The sequence below is a fragment of the Zonotrichia leucophrys genome, chromosome 1 (assembly GCF_028769735.1).
Source record: "Zonotrichia leucophrys gambelii isolate GWCS_2022_RI chromosome 1, RI_Zleu_2.0, whole genome shotgun sequence".
In the NCBI taxonomy this organism is placed as follows: Eukaryota; Metazoa; Chordata; class Aves; order Passeriformes; family Passerellidae; genus Zonotrichia; species Zonotrichia leucophrys.
The window spans coordinates 64357967-64374487 of record NC_088169.1 but is presented as its reverse complement, the minus strand read 5'-3'; the positions used below and the strand labels follow the sequence as shown (position 1 = coordinate 64374487).

At 42.9% G+C, this 16521-nt stretch overlaps 1 protein-coding gene across 1 annotated transcript in view; it reads right to left on the bottom strand.

Moving 5' to 3' along the window:
- Positions 1-5512: 5512 nt before the first annotated feature.
- Positions 5513-16521, bottom strand: part of WDFY2 (WD repeat and FYVE domain containing 2) — a 59635-nt gene continuing 48626 nt past the window's right edge. The window contains exons 5-12 of the mRNA XM_064715214.1: positions 16112-16262; positions 14577-14689; positions 13505-13631; positions 11521-11626; positions 8787-8888; positions 7701-7831; positions 7282-7390; positions 5513-6622 (exon numbers count right to left, since the gene is read on the bottom strand). Coding sequence (XP_064571284.1) covers positions 6593-6622; positions 7282-7390; positions 7701-7831; positions 8787-8888; positions 11521-11626; positions 13505-13631; positions 14577-14689; positions 16112-16262 — 869 coding nt within the window. The 3' untranslated portion in view covers positions 5513-6592. The remainder of the gene's footprint in view (positions 6623-7281; positions 7391-7700; positions 7832-8786; positions 8889-11520; positions 11627-13504; positions 13632-14576; positions 14690-16111; positions 16263-16521) is intronic.

The window sequence follows — 16521 nt, the reverse complement described above, 5'->3', positions numbered from 1 at the left end:
AGGCAGTTTCCACTCTGGCAGAGCACAGCTTTGCATCTTCCCTAGCTCAGCTCACAGTATTTCTTGTTTGCCTCAGGTTCCATCTCTTGCTTTGTTAGGAGAGGCAATGCTGAGCACATTGCAGTAGAGCCAGCAACTGATTACAGGAGATAATTTTAAAATGCAACTAAGATGACTTGAAAATTCTGTATTCCTGCAGTCTCCCAGAAAGCACTGATCTAGACAATGAGAGAAAGGCTTTGAAAAGGCACCAAATCTGATAGGAAGCAAGTGCAAAAAAAACCACTTCTGGGACTAAAAGTGATCAAATCCAAGAATTTCAGTTTGTGCAGTAGGGCAGTATTTATGTTCCTCTCTCTAGAGGGAGCCATCAGATAAAGAAAAATTATGTATTCCTCTGAAGGAAGTGTGTTTTCTATCAAAACAAAAGCTAATGCTCAGCTTTATGAAGGGGCACAGTGTCAGCCTGGCCGGAGATCTTCAGCAGAACAGGTTTCTACCCTGCTGCCAGGAGATACAACTCAAACCTTTGCTGTACCAGCAGTGCCATTTCACACATAAAAATATTGTCCAAACAGGGGAAGAGTGGTAAAACCTGCACTTGTGCAAACTTCAGGGAGAGAGGCCTCAGGAAGTGCCATTTTCTTTGATGGTTAAAAATCTTGAGCATCTTCCCTTTTCAGTTCAGAATCCACGATCCACAGGGAGCCTTGGAGTGATGCACAAAATTATGCAATTCCTCTGCTGCCCAGACACCATTTCCTTTGGGCTGCTCACCCAGCCAGGCACTCAGGGTAAGAATTAGTCCAGGCAAAAGACATGTCCATACAACAGCTGTCAGTTTTATGACAATTCACAAACAAGCAGGTGAATGATTCCAGTCAAAACTCAATAAACCAAATTCCTCATTACACACATAGAGAAGGAAAAGAAATAGCCAAAAGCTGACAGAAATTAATTTAGTGGGGTTAAGATATCACAATTTATTCAGCTACATAAGAGACACTTATTTACATAATGGAACAGTACTGGAAAATGTTACAATGTAGTTGTAGAAAAGATGGTCAACTTGTTGAGCAGCATTCCTATAAAACACTGACCTGAACAAAAGCCAGTAGGAGCTTTTTTCATATAAAATCCCTCTAATCAAAAAGACAGCAAAGCCCATGAGGTATTGGTCAGTATGACAACTTACCAAGCAGTCAGAAACAAGGCTCAGCCTTTGGAAAGCTAAACCACAGCCAAAACTAGTGCTAATTACAAAGATGTAGCAAGGAAGTTTGTGAATTTGTTTATTTGTGAAAATTCCTTAATTACTTGGCCGTGGCAAGAATTTTCTTGGGACAGGACAAAATAGAGGTGTTAGCAATGGGTGTTTCACATCTGAAGGATGCCCTGACCTGTGATAAAATGAAAGTATAAAGGTGATAAACCCTTTAATAAATTCATATTATTTAATATCTAAAGAACAAATAACTAGAGAGACTATCTTCATAAGGCCTGACACCTTTTCTGTACTATCTCAGTAGTAATGTGTCTTTTCCCCATCCTCTTAATATCGAAGTGCTCATGCATTTAATGCAGTCCAGAAAAAACTACTTGAGGTAGATAAATATTATTTGGCAATTGAACCAAAGAACAAGAAATGGAAGTCAAATCTTCACAGACTGGAACAACTCTTTGTTCCTTGTGGCTTCTGGATCTGGACCATGGCTGCTGGCTGGCTTACAGTACTGGGATGTGGGTTAGGTTTGGCTTTATACAGCTCTGATGAATATTCATTTCTGTACTGTAGGTGCTTTTTGGTTAGGTTTGTTTTTTTAGGTTTTGTTCCTATGCTGATAACATTCTTTCTCGGTATCCCCTCTTTGCACAAACTTTGCCAGGACTGTGCTGTCTTGTTTTCATTTTGGTTTGAGTTCAATGTCCCTACTTGGCAGCAATTTCAATTGAACTCAATCTCTTTCTTTTCTGAGCAGTACAATGTGTCCTGCAGCAAACAAAATTTCAAGATGGCCAAAGACTGGTCACAAGGGAAAATCCCCAAACTGGGAAAATGCAATGAAAAGTCACATGTGATCACAGAAAGTTAATCTCAAATCCCAGAACTTCAAGTTATTGGCAAACTAAGGACATTTTTCTTGTTGTGAGGAGCAAAAATTTCCTGCCAACATTCACAAGATGCAATTTTGAAGAGAAAAATCTCTGTCTTCCTCAATATTACATAAGAGGTCATCGCTGAAGGGGCTCAGCACACCAATGCATCCTGGACAAACGATCAAGTTTGTTGTTATTGTTGCATCTTCTAAGGGCTAATTGAAAACATCCCATGGGCTTGCTGTGGTCTCCTGGAAAAGACATGGCCTGTAAAACCACCCATTGTAGCCCTATTTCCTGTGTGCTACAAAACAGAACTTTGGTTGCTGGTATGCAAATCCTGTTTGAAACAACAAGGCCAGACAAACACAATATTTGCTAATTTGGTAGTAACTAATTTGGTAGTAGTTTAGATTTAAGGAAAGATAGTAATTTCTTTCCTTCTCTCTGCAATAGAATAGACACAAGGCATTAAGTGGACTTTGAATCACAGAATGGCTGAGGTGGGAAAGAACCTTCAAAGGTCATCTGGTCCTGCTCAAGCAGGGTCACCTAGAGGTGGTTGCCCAGGGTCATGTCCAGTTGGGTTTTCTCCAAAGATGGAGAACCCACAAACTACCTGCCTGGCCAGTCTGTGCCCATGCTCAGTCACCCTTGCAGTAAAAATGGTTTCCTGATGTTCAGAGGAAATCTGTGTTTCTGTTTGTGCCCATTGCCTCTGGCCCTGTCACTGGACACCGGTGCATTTTCTTTGTACTCTCCCTTCAGGCATTTATACACACTGATGAGATCCCTCTGAGCCTTCTTTTCTCCAGATGAACAGTCCCAGCTCTCCCAAATATACTCCAGAACCTTTCATCATCTCAGTGTCCCTTTGCTGGACTCCATACAGTTTCATTTCCCCACTCAGAGGGAATACATCCCTCCCTTTCCCAGTACTGGAGATGCCCATGCCACCCTTAGGCAACGTGCAGTAACCAGTGCTGAGGTACTGGGAGCCCACATGCTGACATTCAGATGGCCTCAAGTTCAGGAGGACAGAGCAGGGAAGTTACCTGGGCTTGGCTGCAAAAAGCATCTGCAGACGAGGCTGCCCACAGCTGAGCACACCAATGTCACTGCTCAGGATTATCCTCTGGCAGACTGGCTGGCTTGTAGCCCTACCACTGCTGTTTCAACATCTAACCATGACGTTAGGTTGGATGGGAGAACCATCATTGCAAGCAGATGCCCACATTCTTTTCCCTTCACTTAAATATTTTCAGCTTAAAAAGACTGAAGTTTGGTGCTCAGATTGCCCCACCTGGGACACAAGTGACTCTAGCAAGCTGCTCAGGCACTGTGTATGTGACCAGCACCTGCCCCATCACCTGCCTAAGCCCTTCAGACACTGCTAATTTAAAAACCCAGAATAGCAGGCAGATGCTCTGGAGGACACTTCCCACAAGGAAGCACCAGCTAAGGGAGAAATGAAATCACCTTTTCTGATGTGCAGAGCAGAGAGAGCTAGCAATGTCTGTGTGCCCTTGTCACAGCATGAGGTATCACTAAAAGCTACTGCCCTTCAGCAGCCCCAGGGAAAGGGCTCTTGGCTTCATTAAAGAGTTTATGCATAGTCTACACCTGTATCAAAACACCCCCTCCTCCCATCCTCCAATAGTGCAATTCATAAAAATGAATTGCTCAGATTTCTTATTCAGCAAGTAAAATGGAAAAAAGGACCAGGCAACAGAGATCCCTTTTTGTATGCATCTAGCAGACAGAAGAAACTGAGATTGCTATTCTAACACAGCAGAAGAGGAAGGCAGGCATTTTAACTCTCCCAGTGTCAAATCCTTCTTGTTCCATTTGGAAAGTAGAAGAATTATTGAATTAGATGCATCTATTTTCTCTTCATAATGTCTACATTTCAGCTCTTGAGGATATTGCAAAGGGACAAATTTTCCTTCCCCCTCAGCTTCACTTGCAGTTTATATAATTTTCTAAGCCCAGAGCAGCTTGTTCTGAGACTGCAAGATAAGGAGATATTTAACTTAAATCCAGATAACCCTGCAGGTCATTCAGTGAGAAAGAAAACTAGGAAAATTCTGCAAAACAGTTTTGCATACCTCACAGCCACATATAAGCAACATTGAAACCATGACTCCTCGGAAGAGAACAGGGGAGTGGCCACGAGTTCATTGCAGAACAGTCCAAACAAGTCGTTCTCAAATGCAGTCTCCTTTGGAATCAGTTCTTCACCTCTGTTTGCACATTAGGCATTCAGGAGCAGGTGCTGACCCAGGGGCAGATCCTCACCTTGCTGGCTCCATGATTCCACCAGTGTGATGGAGTCCCAGCCTTGGTGCCACTGCTGTCTCCTCAGGAACCAAGCACTAAACAGCAATTGAAATGCTCTTTGGTGTGCCCGTGCTTCTGTCACCATGGGATGCACTCCCTGAACAGCACAAGTCAGGTCTCTGGCCAAAAGGCCCTGAGCCCAAGGGAATATGGAACACCACAGTCCAGCAAAGCTTTGTACATACTCTCCAGCTGGAATGAAATATGGCAGGCCACTTGCTCATCTTGCATAGCTTTGACAGCCAGGAACGCTTCAGTCATCAGAAAACATGCACAAGGTGTAATGAAAAGCATTCCAAGAGGAAACAAGCATCTAGTTTCCAGGAGAGAACGTGGGAAGACTGAGAAAACAACTTTCAAGTTGGAAAAATAATAGTACTGTGTGAATTATGTTTGACAATATGCTTTAAAATATGCTGTTTAGAGGGGAAACAACAACAGGCTGTACGACCAGGAAACCCAAGGTGGTGTTATTTCAGAGAACATGACTGCAAAATGCTTCATCACAGGTTGCAAGATGTTCAAGAAGAGAATTTTCCCTGAAAATACATAGCAGTCTTGTGATGTGCACACAGAATCCACTCACCCTTTACTGCAGCAGCTCACTGGACCAGAATTAATGCCATGGATTGAGATAACCATATTTTTTTTCCCCTCAAAAGCAAATTGCTGCTGGGCAAACAAAGGAGAAGCTTTGTTTTCTTTTGGAATTCTCTCTCAAAAGAGAAGGCTTCTCCAGGTAGCAGTGTGCTCTGAAGTGGCACATGTCATGGCCTCCCCACTGCAGAGGGAAGAAGGGAAGTCCAAAACAGGACAAGACCGAGCGCCACCAATGTGGTGCAAGCACAATAGCTACAACCACAAGGCCTGCTGAAACAGGAGATGCAGGAAAGCCTTTGCAGAGTAAATTCTCTACACCAATTTCTTTGAATTGTGTGAGTAGTGCCATGCTAAGAAGTAACATGGATTAATGGAATGGAGAGTTGGCTCTTCAGAGAAGGTCCCTTTGGAAAAAAGGGCTTTTATAGATATTCACCTTGACAATGTCATTCTAAAAAGGTAATTTTGGTCAATCCAGGTTTTTAAATACTGTTTATTATTAAGAGAAACTGTAAAGTATGACAACAGGACAATGGGCATCATTCAGCAATATCACTTCTGGGTCTATAGAGAAAATTAATAAAAACTATCAGCATTTAAAAAAATAAATATGACTAACCATATGGAAAACAGGAAGAACAAAATTCATCTTCAACAATACAGACAAGTATAAATGCTGAAATGTTGCTGTGCAAGGTAGAGGTAGAGGTAGAGATAAACCAGACTTTTCAGATCTAGACCAGTTTTAGATCTGCCCCCCTCCATGCACACACTCCCAAAAGTTCCTGTTGCCAATAATTTCATTTGAATCAGACTGTCAGCATCATCAAACTCAAACAAGTCTGTGTGCTCCTTAGAATGCTCTGAGCTGGAAAATTATTTCAGTTTTCTGTAGAAATCAGTTGCTGAATAACCTGACCCTTGGTTCTGCGACTTGTGCAGCAAAGGGAGAGGCAGGAAGATTATACAGACCAATGAATGCTCTCTGGATGATGTCAACTAGGACAAGTAGATGGTAGAGCCCTTTTAGGAATTGCAATAGTCCATCAGCTCCTCAGTGATGCACCCAGAGACCATGCCTGCATTTCCTCCTCTGGAAAGAGCATGGTCAGCAGGAATATCCCAAACCAACAAGTACTGGCTGCAGGGAGAGCCAATTGCCTTACACAGTCTGTTGACACTGAAAACTCACAGAGGAAGACACAACTCAAGAACCCTCTGTACAAAGCAGCAAGTATCTTGACATACTGAAATATAAAACTAAAAATTGCACTGCACACAGATTTTTCCAAATGAACTCAAGACAACCAAAGTCAGATCGTACAAACCGTTAGTTAAAAAAATACCTTCTTGTATATTTTGAGAAGAAGTGGAAAGAGTCTTCGTGCAAATGTTCAGCCTGGATCAAGCAGAGGACATAAAGTTGTTGTAAACACATTAGTTCCTTTGTCATCAGCCATATGTGCCCAGTGTTATCTATCTTCTGCAGTATAATTGGGGTTAGGAAATCCGTTTCTTCTGTAAATATCACCTTTCAAATTCCACTGATGTAACATCAAGATACTACTGGTGTCATATCCCACAACTGTTAAATACAATAAAATAAAACAACATAATGAATAATAGTAAAAATAGAATCTTTATATAGTATAATTTACACCTCTTTAATTAAGAGGCACAGAATAGTTAGAGGTGGATGCCACAAGTCTGAAGAAGTTTGATTTCATTTTCCAGCACTTATGTCAGAGTGGTGGAAGTTGACAAAATGACATTTTGTATGTCACCAGCTTTCACCTCTATGAGCCAGGTTCATAGCTGGCCTTAAAAGAAACCAAAAAAACTCCTACTACATTACTAACTTCAATGATCAGAACAGTCATAACACATTGTGAGGGTTTTGGTTTTTTAAATTACCTAAACTGTTATAACTTAGTCATTATTTTAGCTATTTCTTTATCTATCTTTATCACACTGAGATTTGGCATGTTGAAAAACAGTTGATCTTCCTCAAGGGACAGCTACAGTGAGCACTTGTCCCATCCCCTTCAGGCAATAACCTCATAGACCAAGACCTCCTTGGTCCTTATTGGGCAGGAATCCCAATCCCATTCCCAATCCCAATCCAAATCCAAATTCTAAGTGAGAAGTCTCTGGGTGGAAGAAGGCAGGTATGACATCCTGCAGCCACATGGGAGAGGGAATGGAAATGAAGTACAGGAGCTGGAGCACATTCCTTGCTCCTACCTTAATGACCTTGTCTGTTCCCGAGGTCAGCAGCCATCCCCTGGTGGCATCGAAGTGTACGTGAACAATGTTGTGCTTACTGTCATGGAAAGTAGCTGTAGGTGCTCTCCTGAAGAAAGAAATCCAAAATCAGCAAGAACTGTAAACTGTAGGCTTTCCCCCCAAAATGCTCTCTGTGGAGGAAAAAATATTTGACTGCTGCTGTAAGCCATCAATTCAGCAGCCACTCTTTAAACAGCACTTTGAGACCTTTCTGGCATGAAAGGAACAGGGGCGAGGGGCTCTCTATCCCTTCTGGCTTGATCTCCTCCTGTCCTGCTGAGAAAGCCCAGGGAGCACCATGCCAGGCTGCTGCCTCCTGGAGCCTTGCAGCCCCCAGGCCCCGCTGCAGGGCAGTGCAGCTCAGTGCCCACACTCACTCCTCATCCGTGATGGACTCGTGGCAGCTGTCGCAGACCCTCACTTCGAACTCGAAGCCCATCAGGGGGATGGAGGAGCGCTTGGAGCTGCACTTCCCGCACACGGCCTTCCCGCACTTCCGGCAGTGATGCTGCACGACACAACAGGCACAAACACTTCTCAGGCCACAAAGCCAGACCAGCTCCCTGCTCAGGTCTGCTGGCTCTTCCATCTCACTCAGCAAGACACGAGGCAGCTCAGCTCTGCCCCAGACACTCATTTCTCGAGTTCCATGAGCACATGCAGCACCTCAACACCCCTTCAGTAAAAAACTGCAATCTGCAGCCCTCTCCTGCTAGGCAGGAAAACACAGCATGTTTCAAGCAGACCAGTGAGCCTTTGTTGGGAATTTAGCTGACTAGAGACTGGAAAAGTACAAGACTCTGGCTAATTCCAAGTCCTGCACCTGCAAGATAGTGTGTCCTTGGGCCTAGCTGAGTATGATAAAGAAATGGACAGCGAGACGTGAGAAGTAGAGAACATAGGCCCAAAGGAATGAGGAAGAGTTGATGGTATAGTTTAACCAATAGATTGCTTGGCTTATAGAATATTCATAAGCTTATTATTTGCTGTATAAGTGTTTGATGTTTTCTTCAATAAACTGGACCTGTGATGAACCATCTGGTGTCCTGGTCCCCTTCCTTTGACAAGCCTTTCCCAATACAGCCTGAGCAGGTAGAGATGTTTATCCAACCTCATTGAAAACAGCTTTGGTTCCAGCACAATCTCCAAAAATCAGCTGTAAATTTCTTTCTGTAACTTATTTGACTAACAATGAGCAAAGTCCCCCATGGCTAAAGTTATGGAAGGCCCCAGATATACTCAGCTCAAGGTCTATTACATGCTTTTGCTATTGGGATTGATTGGAGAAAAACTAGTGCGTTCCTTTCAACCACAAAATCAAGCCACTGTCCCACCCCTGAGTGCTTAGTGGAAGAACAAAATGCAAATTCTCAAAGCTTTAGGGGGCAAAAGGGTTACTAGAATCCATTATGAAAGAAAAGTTTAATAGCACCATGTTAACACACTGAAGGGCACATACAAACCTGCCTGAGGCCTATTTTCTTACTGTCCCACATCTGCTTGAAGTTCCAGAAGAAAGGCTGGTCACATTTTTGACAGGAGTCACTATCCAGCCACTCCGGGGTCTGCAACACACACATATAAACACAAAGTGAGCAACAAGTAGAAAAATTTCCAAGGGAGCCTAGAGGCAGGACAAAAAAGATGTGTTGTGGTGTGGCAATATAGCCAGCTAAGCTTGATTTAATATCTCAATTTTCCCAAGATGCCATTCTGACTGTTGTTGATGATGACAAGATGATATTTGTTCCCTGGGATGTCTTTTCTGGCTTAACTTTGAAGGACATGGAAGGAACAGTTCTCATCCCAATCATGAAGAAGAATTTGATAATAAGACCACAGAAACAACCCTATTTTATATAAAAATATTTTGTTCTGTCCTGTCTGGACAGCATTTACAATCTGCTATTGCCTCTGGTGGGAGCTGGGGTCAATCAGTATTTCCAACAGCCAAGCAAATAATCTGAAGGGAAAGGGAAGTTATGGGAAGTGCTGATGTTGTCAGAGGTTTTCACGTTCTTTCTTTAACGCTCTAAGAGGAGTTCCTGCTGTCAGAGGTGCCCGTGCTACAAATCACACACAGGGATCAGAAAGATGTGATTCAACTGAACCAGCCTAAGACCCAAACCAAACCCAAGCTTTTTTCCCTCATCAACCCATGAGGTTAAATAAACACTAAATATTGTTTAACACTTTGTGAGGAAGTGCTGTTAGCAAACTGCAGTTATCTTGTCAGAGCCACTGGTTTCTCACATGCTGCAAATTAAAATGGCAAGAAACACAGCTGAGATAAAGAACTACAAACAATAGAAAAGCCAGGCAAAGGTAAGTTAAGGATGGATTGAGACTCTCAGCTCCCAGGAGAGCTTTGACTCCCAGCAATAAAGCAATCACCTGTTTAATATTCTTCTGCCAGTTATTCTGAGGGCAGTTCATTCTGCTGGGGAAAAGCTTTGTCTTTTCTACCCACAACAGTCTTTCTTTTTAATGCCTACAGATTTACATCTCTGTGTATAACTTTCCATCTCTTGGGCATTTGAACACTACAGATGAAGAAAACATTTTGTTTGTGACAACTACTTTGTAGCCAAACAGAAAGACAGCTTATAGCACCTTTCAAACACCTTCTTACAGCTTTTTAAAAACTGAGTTGAAAATAAAGAATCAAGGGCTAAAATGGCTTAAGTGACTCTAACAATCTCAGTAATGTGGGAAAGTCTGGTAGCAACAAAATGAATACTGAGCATGGATCACATGGAGAAAATCCTTAAATAAGAGCAAAGATACAAAAGCCAAAATACAAAAGAAAGTGATCTAGGATCCCAAACCAAGGTTTGATATTAAAATCTCAAAGATTCATGTTTTGGGGGTGGTTTAGCACCAAGAACACCCTGTTGTGCTGCTGATAACAAGAACAAGCCCACATAGCCATAGTCTGGGAAAGCTGTGCACCATTAGCACCTGCTGCTTGGCCTTTATTTGGCTAATAATATTCCTCCTCTATATTTTAAACCAGCCTTCTCACTGCCTATTTGGTGACAAGCCAATCTTAACCCTTACTGTAACCTTTTGAAGGTAGCAAATAAATAAAGGTTTTCATTTCTGGATGTTTGAATTGCAGCAAAAAGGAAACATCTGTTGGGAAGGAGGAAACTGCTCTGCTTTCGTTTCCATTTAGGAGCTGATGACATACTTGGCCCCTGGATTAGCAATTAAAGAGAGTCAACTGGAATGCTAATTCACATTAAAAAGGGAGCTCAGCTTCTGCCTATGCCTACTTCAGTAGTTTTTTAAAATCAGGTTTTCCACTTAGCGTTTTTTTTTCCTCAAGGGAGACACACTCAATCCCATGCAAGCCACAACTCTTGAGAACCAGCAAAGCTGGCGAAAGCCCTCACTGCCAAAAAGCTTCCTCTGACCTACCCCCTGCAGTTTCCTCTGCAGGGTAGAGGCTTGCTGTGAGTCATGGCACCAGGATTTGCCAAGCTCCTGGGCAGGGCTGGTGCCTGACTCAGCCAGCACAGAGCTCACCCTGCCACCTCTGAGTCAGGACTCAGAAATTGCCAAGTGGGGGCTGCTCCCACAGTGCCAAGGCCTGGGGAGCGTTTCTGCACCCGCTCAGATTTGTTGGCCACGAAGCACAAAAGCAATTAGGAATGTGTGGGTGAAATCTTGCTGTTTGGATCAGCAAAGCCATCATTTACCCCACTTCTATATGGTTACACCAGAGGGAAGCTAGACCAATTGCTTGAAACCTTAGTTAAATGTCCTCTTATCAAGGAAAAAAATGCTGGGTTGTGTTTTTCCAGATATGACCAAGAGCCTTCTTGGTTTACTTTTTTAAAACCAAAATGAATCAATCATTCCATCCATTTACATCTGAACTGATATTTCTCCTGACGTGCAGAAAAACACAGCAGAGTATCTCAATACCCTCCTTACAGAATATCTTTCAGAGCAGTAATGTAATGAGCAAGAGCCATTTAGCAGCCTATTTAATACTTATTTCTGCCTGCCGATTTCTCCTGTACCATATTATCAAAGGCACGGCGTAATTGCTTTATAACAACTGGAGCACATCCAGAAACATTTTCAAAGCTTGGAATGATCTTGTTTAGGTTGAAAGCTGCACATTTTAGAAAGGCCCCTTCTTCCCAGGACTGCTTCAGACCAAACTGACAAGAACTAAGCATATACCTCCTGCCTCTCAACATCCATGTTCCAGACGACGATTCCCCCGTCTGCACCGCAGGAGATGAGCTGCCGAGTGTGGTGAGCATAGGACAGAGACTGGACTTTATCACTGGGAAAGAAAGAAGACAGTTAGCAATCAACCACCTATGGCTACTGCACAAGTGAGCACAGAATATCAATAAAGCAGTACAAACCATTTGTTTGCCCATATGTTTCCCTCCACCACTCATTGCACATGGCATCCATCAGATGCAAATCAGTCTTTGCTGTCAGACTGGGACCAGAATCAGAGTGTTGCTCATCTGGGCAGCATCCACAAAAGCAAAGACGTGTTCTGATAACTGTTTTTTCTGTTCCTGAGACAGGAGGTCCCAGCTGCACTGGGAAGCCTCAACAAGGTTGCAGCTTCTGAAGGCACATCTGGATGCATGAACACAGCCCTGGTATCTTACAGATATCTTGGCAGAATGTCAGTAACAACTTTGTTTTGTAAATCTCTGCAACATCTAGAAATGAATCACTGAAAAACTACTGAAGATTTTCTTTTGACACTAACAAGCATAAGGAGTTTGAAAAATAATGTAGGAATGACACTAAATTGTTCCTAAACCTTCTCACAGTAAGGTAGAAAATGTAGGTGATTCTGTTTCTTCTTTTAATGAAAAAACAACATGAGAGGAACAATTCAGCTTAAACTCCTAAAGATGGGCTTAGTCCTTCATAAAAAAATAAATTCAAGCCTCATCACAGGCTGTTTACAACCTCGGATACAAAGACTGTACAACACTATTATGGAAAAAACAAGGTTGAAGACACGGGAACTGAACATACTGTGACTGGAAATCATCTACAAGATTTGGTTTCCTTTGCTATCACCACTGCTCTTGTCTGCCAAAAAGACTTGTATGCTAACACATTTATTTGTGCCTATGGCTGAACCTGAAGAGAGGAATGCATTCATAGGAGAGTTTGGAACAACAGGGCCACCCTTCACATTGCCTCTGCCTGCAGACACCAGAGGCACATCAGGATGTGTAAGATGCTTTGTTGTACAGCTCCAGCTGACAGCCATCTCACAGATTAAGGTCCAGAGGCTAATTTCATATTAGAACTAATTTCCACAGCAATAAATCAAGTGGTGATGCATTAGCAAGCACCACTGGTAGAGTATGATGTTGATCTGGTAATTTCAGTTAGAGCTCTGCAGTGCTCTGAAATCCCAGAGGCATCCCAATCACTCAGCAGAGTGCAGCATCACTCAAAAGAAATGCATGAATATGTAAGAAACTGTTAGCTCAAAACCACCACGGGATTTTGCCTCTCCAGACCTGAGCCTGGCATGCAAGTCCCACATATATGCAGTCCCAATACTCTAAAGCCAACTTGCTGCCTTGCCAGAGTTAAAAGGTGAGGAGTCATTGTCACTAGAGCCGTTCTGATGCATAATCTATGCCCAGCACGGGCTTACCCATCTTCAAAGACACCAATGGCTGTGCAAATGTACTTGCAAAGATGATACTGAGGAGATGTGAAGGCAGCTATGATTAAAGGTAAAAGCACATCGCTTTGAATTCAGGCTGTAGGTGAAAGAGCACGGAGGAAAAAGGGATTAATTGTCCAAGCCCGGTGCTCCCTCTAGGGGAAGGAAAGACCTTGACACCTGAAACCCAAGAATTTCCCTGCAGCTCCTCTCATTTGAGGACCGTCCTCTTTCCAACAAAGGCACAGGCTCTGGCATAACACTTTCAGGACTACAGATTTTGTGCTTTCCTTCACCACCCTCTGCAGACTCTTAAAACAGCCTGTGGGCCCAACACTGGAAAACTTACTATAAGCAAAATATTCCTGTTGTATATGGACCCCAGGCAGTCACACAAACAAGCTTGAGGCTTGTGAAGACTGTAACCTTTGGGTTGTTTGTTTCCAGATGTGGCTTCTGCATTTAGCTTTTCTCCTACAAAAGCAGGAGGAAGGGCTTTGAACGTACTTATGTCCTTGCAGCTCGATGGCTGTTCCTTTTCTTCCTCCAATATCCCACATGATAATGGAATGATCAGAACTGCCTGAGAATAAAACTCGCTGTATTGGGTCCCAGCAGAGAGCAGTGACACCACCTGCAACAGGAACACACACATCAGTCATTTTATTACAGGAACTGGAAGATTGGAAGGTAGCTAAATGTAAAGATACAAAAAAAAATGGAGTGATTAAAATGCATCTCTTTGGCAAAGAGTGTGCAACCGTGTGCCTTCCAGTGGAAAACTAACAGTCTAGAAAAACTACTGAAACCCCATCCTGGTCTTCTGTGGGCACAGGGCTTCACTGCTGTTTGCATAGGTGAATCCATTGAGCAGTAATGGGGAAGAAGAATGGTCACAGTGGGAGCTACACAACCTTCCATCTCCATAATTTCCAGAAGATTAAAAAAGAAGCAACTGTGGAATGCTATGGGCATCTTCTCAGTCCCCTGGCACAAGGACCGAACTACATTGTGCTGTCTTGAACTATTAGCACTTAGAGAGGAGGGATATGAAGAAAAAATGCTGAGGAATGACAGCATTTCTTCTGTTAGATGGTAGGATCATATCCAGGGTTGCTCTTTTCAAAGGGTGATGGAGCACAAGTCTCAGCAGTGAAACAAGCATTTAGTGCCTCCAAGCTGTGCCTATTCCACTTGGGATGAAGTGTCTGTCAATACAGATCTTGTCTTGAGCAGCATCCTTTCTCCCAGCCTGAACTGCCACAACTTGTTCAAGACTCACTCTGCTTTAATTAGCAGATTGTGGCATTTTCTGCCATAGATTCTACTGATTGTGGCATCTTCTTCTGACTGTGGCATTTTCTGCCATAGAGGTGTTCTGCTAAGAGTTCTGATCGCTCTTGTTTTTACCAAAACAGCTTCCCTGAACTGCTGGAACAGTTTCAGAGCTATGTCCCTTCCATGCTAAGCACTGACACAAGCCATCCTAGTGTATCACAGGACAGTCAAACCATCATGATGCTGAGCACAGATGAAGACCCTCCTGAGCACCTTTCTGGGTCTCCTCCTGAGGCCTTACCTGTGTGTCCTTTAAATGTGGTGACAAGGCTGCAGGACTCTTGCTCTAGTTTGAGGATGGTCACTTGCCCAGAATGGTCACCAACAAACACATGCCGAGTTTCCACATCAAATCTGAAGGATAGATGCTGAGGAAAATACATTATTTACATGAGCTCTGCATTCCTTTCATGACTTGCTAATTCTTTTGACATGAGTACACTGCAATCTTGTGAACAGTGCTCCAGTCTCAAGGAGGAATTCAGAGTGTACTTTCAGGCACCTGTTCATCTTAATAATGCTCATACCTGTTCATACTAATAGTGCAGTATCCCTGGGTGAGAAAAAACGAGACTATTCTAGGACACAATTCACAGTCCTGTTATGAAACACCATTGAAGTAGCCCTTCACCATGAACATAAGAGTGTCTCCTCAGGCCTTGTAACTTAAGTACTAGAGTTGGATGGTATCCACTCTTTCCCTACCCAAAATTATACAAAATACAAAGGAGTACTGGTTTTAAGCACACAGGGCACTGCAGAACAAAAAACCCCAAACCTGTTCTGGGTTAGGCCAAATATTTTTGCAATATTTGCCAGTGATATTCTCCCTTCCACTGCTTCCATTGCCCTCCACTATCATAATCAGATGACCCAAATAAAATTGTCCTCCAAAAGTTTTAATCAGTCAAAATTGGCTGTTCTCTGGTGAGATTTAGGGAACACAGGGCAAATTCTTACATCTTGCTTTCAAAAATATTTATCAATAAATTAGAAAGTAAGTTCAGTCTTTCTGCCATTTAGATTGGCTGAATTACCAGATAATATCAAGCAAGTCCATCTTGAAACAATAATTTTCAGTCAGTATCACTTCTCATGAACTAGCAAAACATGCATCATCTATAGAACATACACTCTGGGGCATTAAAAAGTCTGTTTATGCTAACCCCTGTTTTCAGCCTAAGAGCTCATGCTTTTCCATTTCCCTTTTCATTTGCAATAAAGCTGAATTAATATTTCTTTTATTGTCAGGCAGCTGGGGCAGCTCTACATGAATAAGCCACCTGAGTGCCATTTCTGGAGTAATTTACTTTTTAGTTAACCCAAATTCCCAACACATAGTAAGCAGTTCCAGAGTGAAGGACAAGTGCTCATTATTTTATATTAAAGTAATTTAATTTTTACCATGCATACACACAGGCACTCTGACCTGATCACCAACCTACTTTTGCTACCATTAATCCTCTGAAGAAAGCATGCACTGCATGTTTAAATGAAGGCCCTATCTATATTTATTACAATAGCAGACCACAATAGGTTGCAGATCGCCCATTGTGGTGCTCAAAAATGCTTAGACCTAAATATGCCACAACACATTAAGGAGACAAAGCAAGGAGAACTGACAGTTTTTTAAATTGGATTTAAATAACAGTTTCTCTCACAAAGCACTGAGTCCATACAGGGCACAGAATGTGGAGGACAGCTAGACAAATAAACAAAAAGGGCTGTTTGAGTGCCCAGGAGCAGAAAGAGCACGGAGGGCCCAGCAAAGGATACTGCAGGCCGCAGGCGCCCGCGCTGGTGCGGTACCCGCCCAGCCGCTGGCCGCTCTCCGAACAGTGCCACGTGAAGTGCTTGTCTTGGCCCGTGCTCAACACCCACTCCATCTCCAGGACAAACAGAATCATGATGACCCTGCTCTGATGAGCTGAAAGTTAAGCAGACAGACATACAATCACATTGCAGAGAAGAACATGGGGGCAGACAACCATTGCAAACACCTACTGCACTCGACTCCTCCACTCACACTTCCCTGCAGAAGCAGCTGGTGTTTAATAATCCTGTTGACATCAGCTTCTATGGAAGCTTGTAAAGTCCCTGCTCTGCATGTTCAGCGTTCGCATGAGAAAGAGTGGAATCAAGACTTAATTCCTTCCATGCCTATTGCAGTCATTTATCTTCTACAT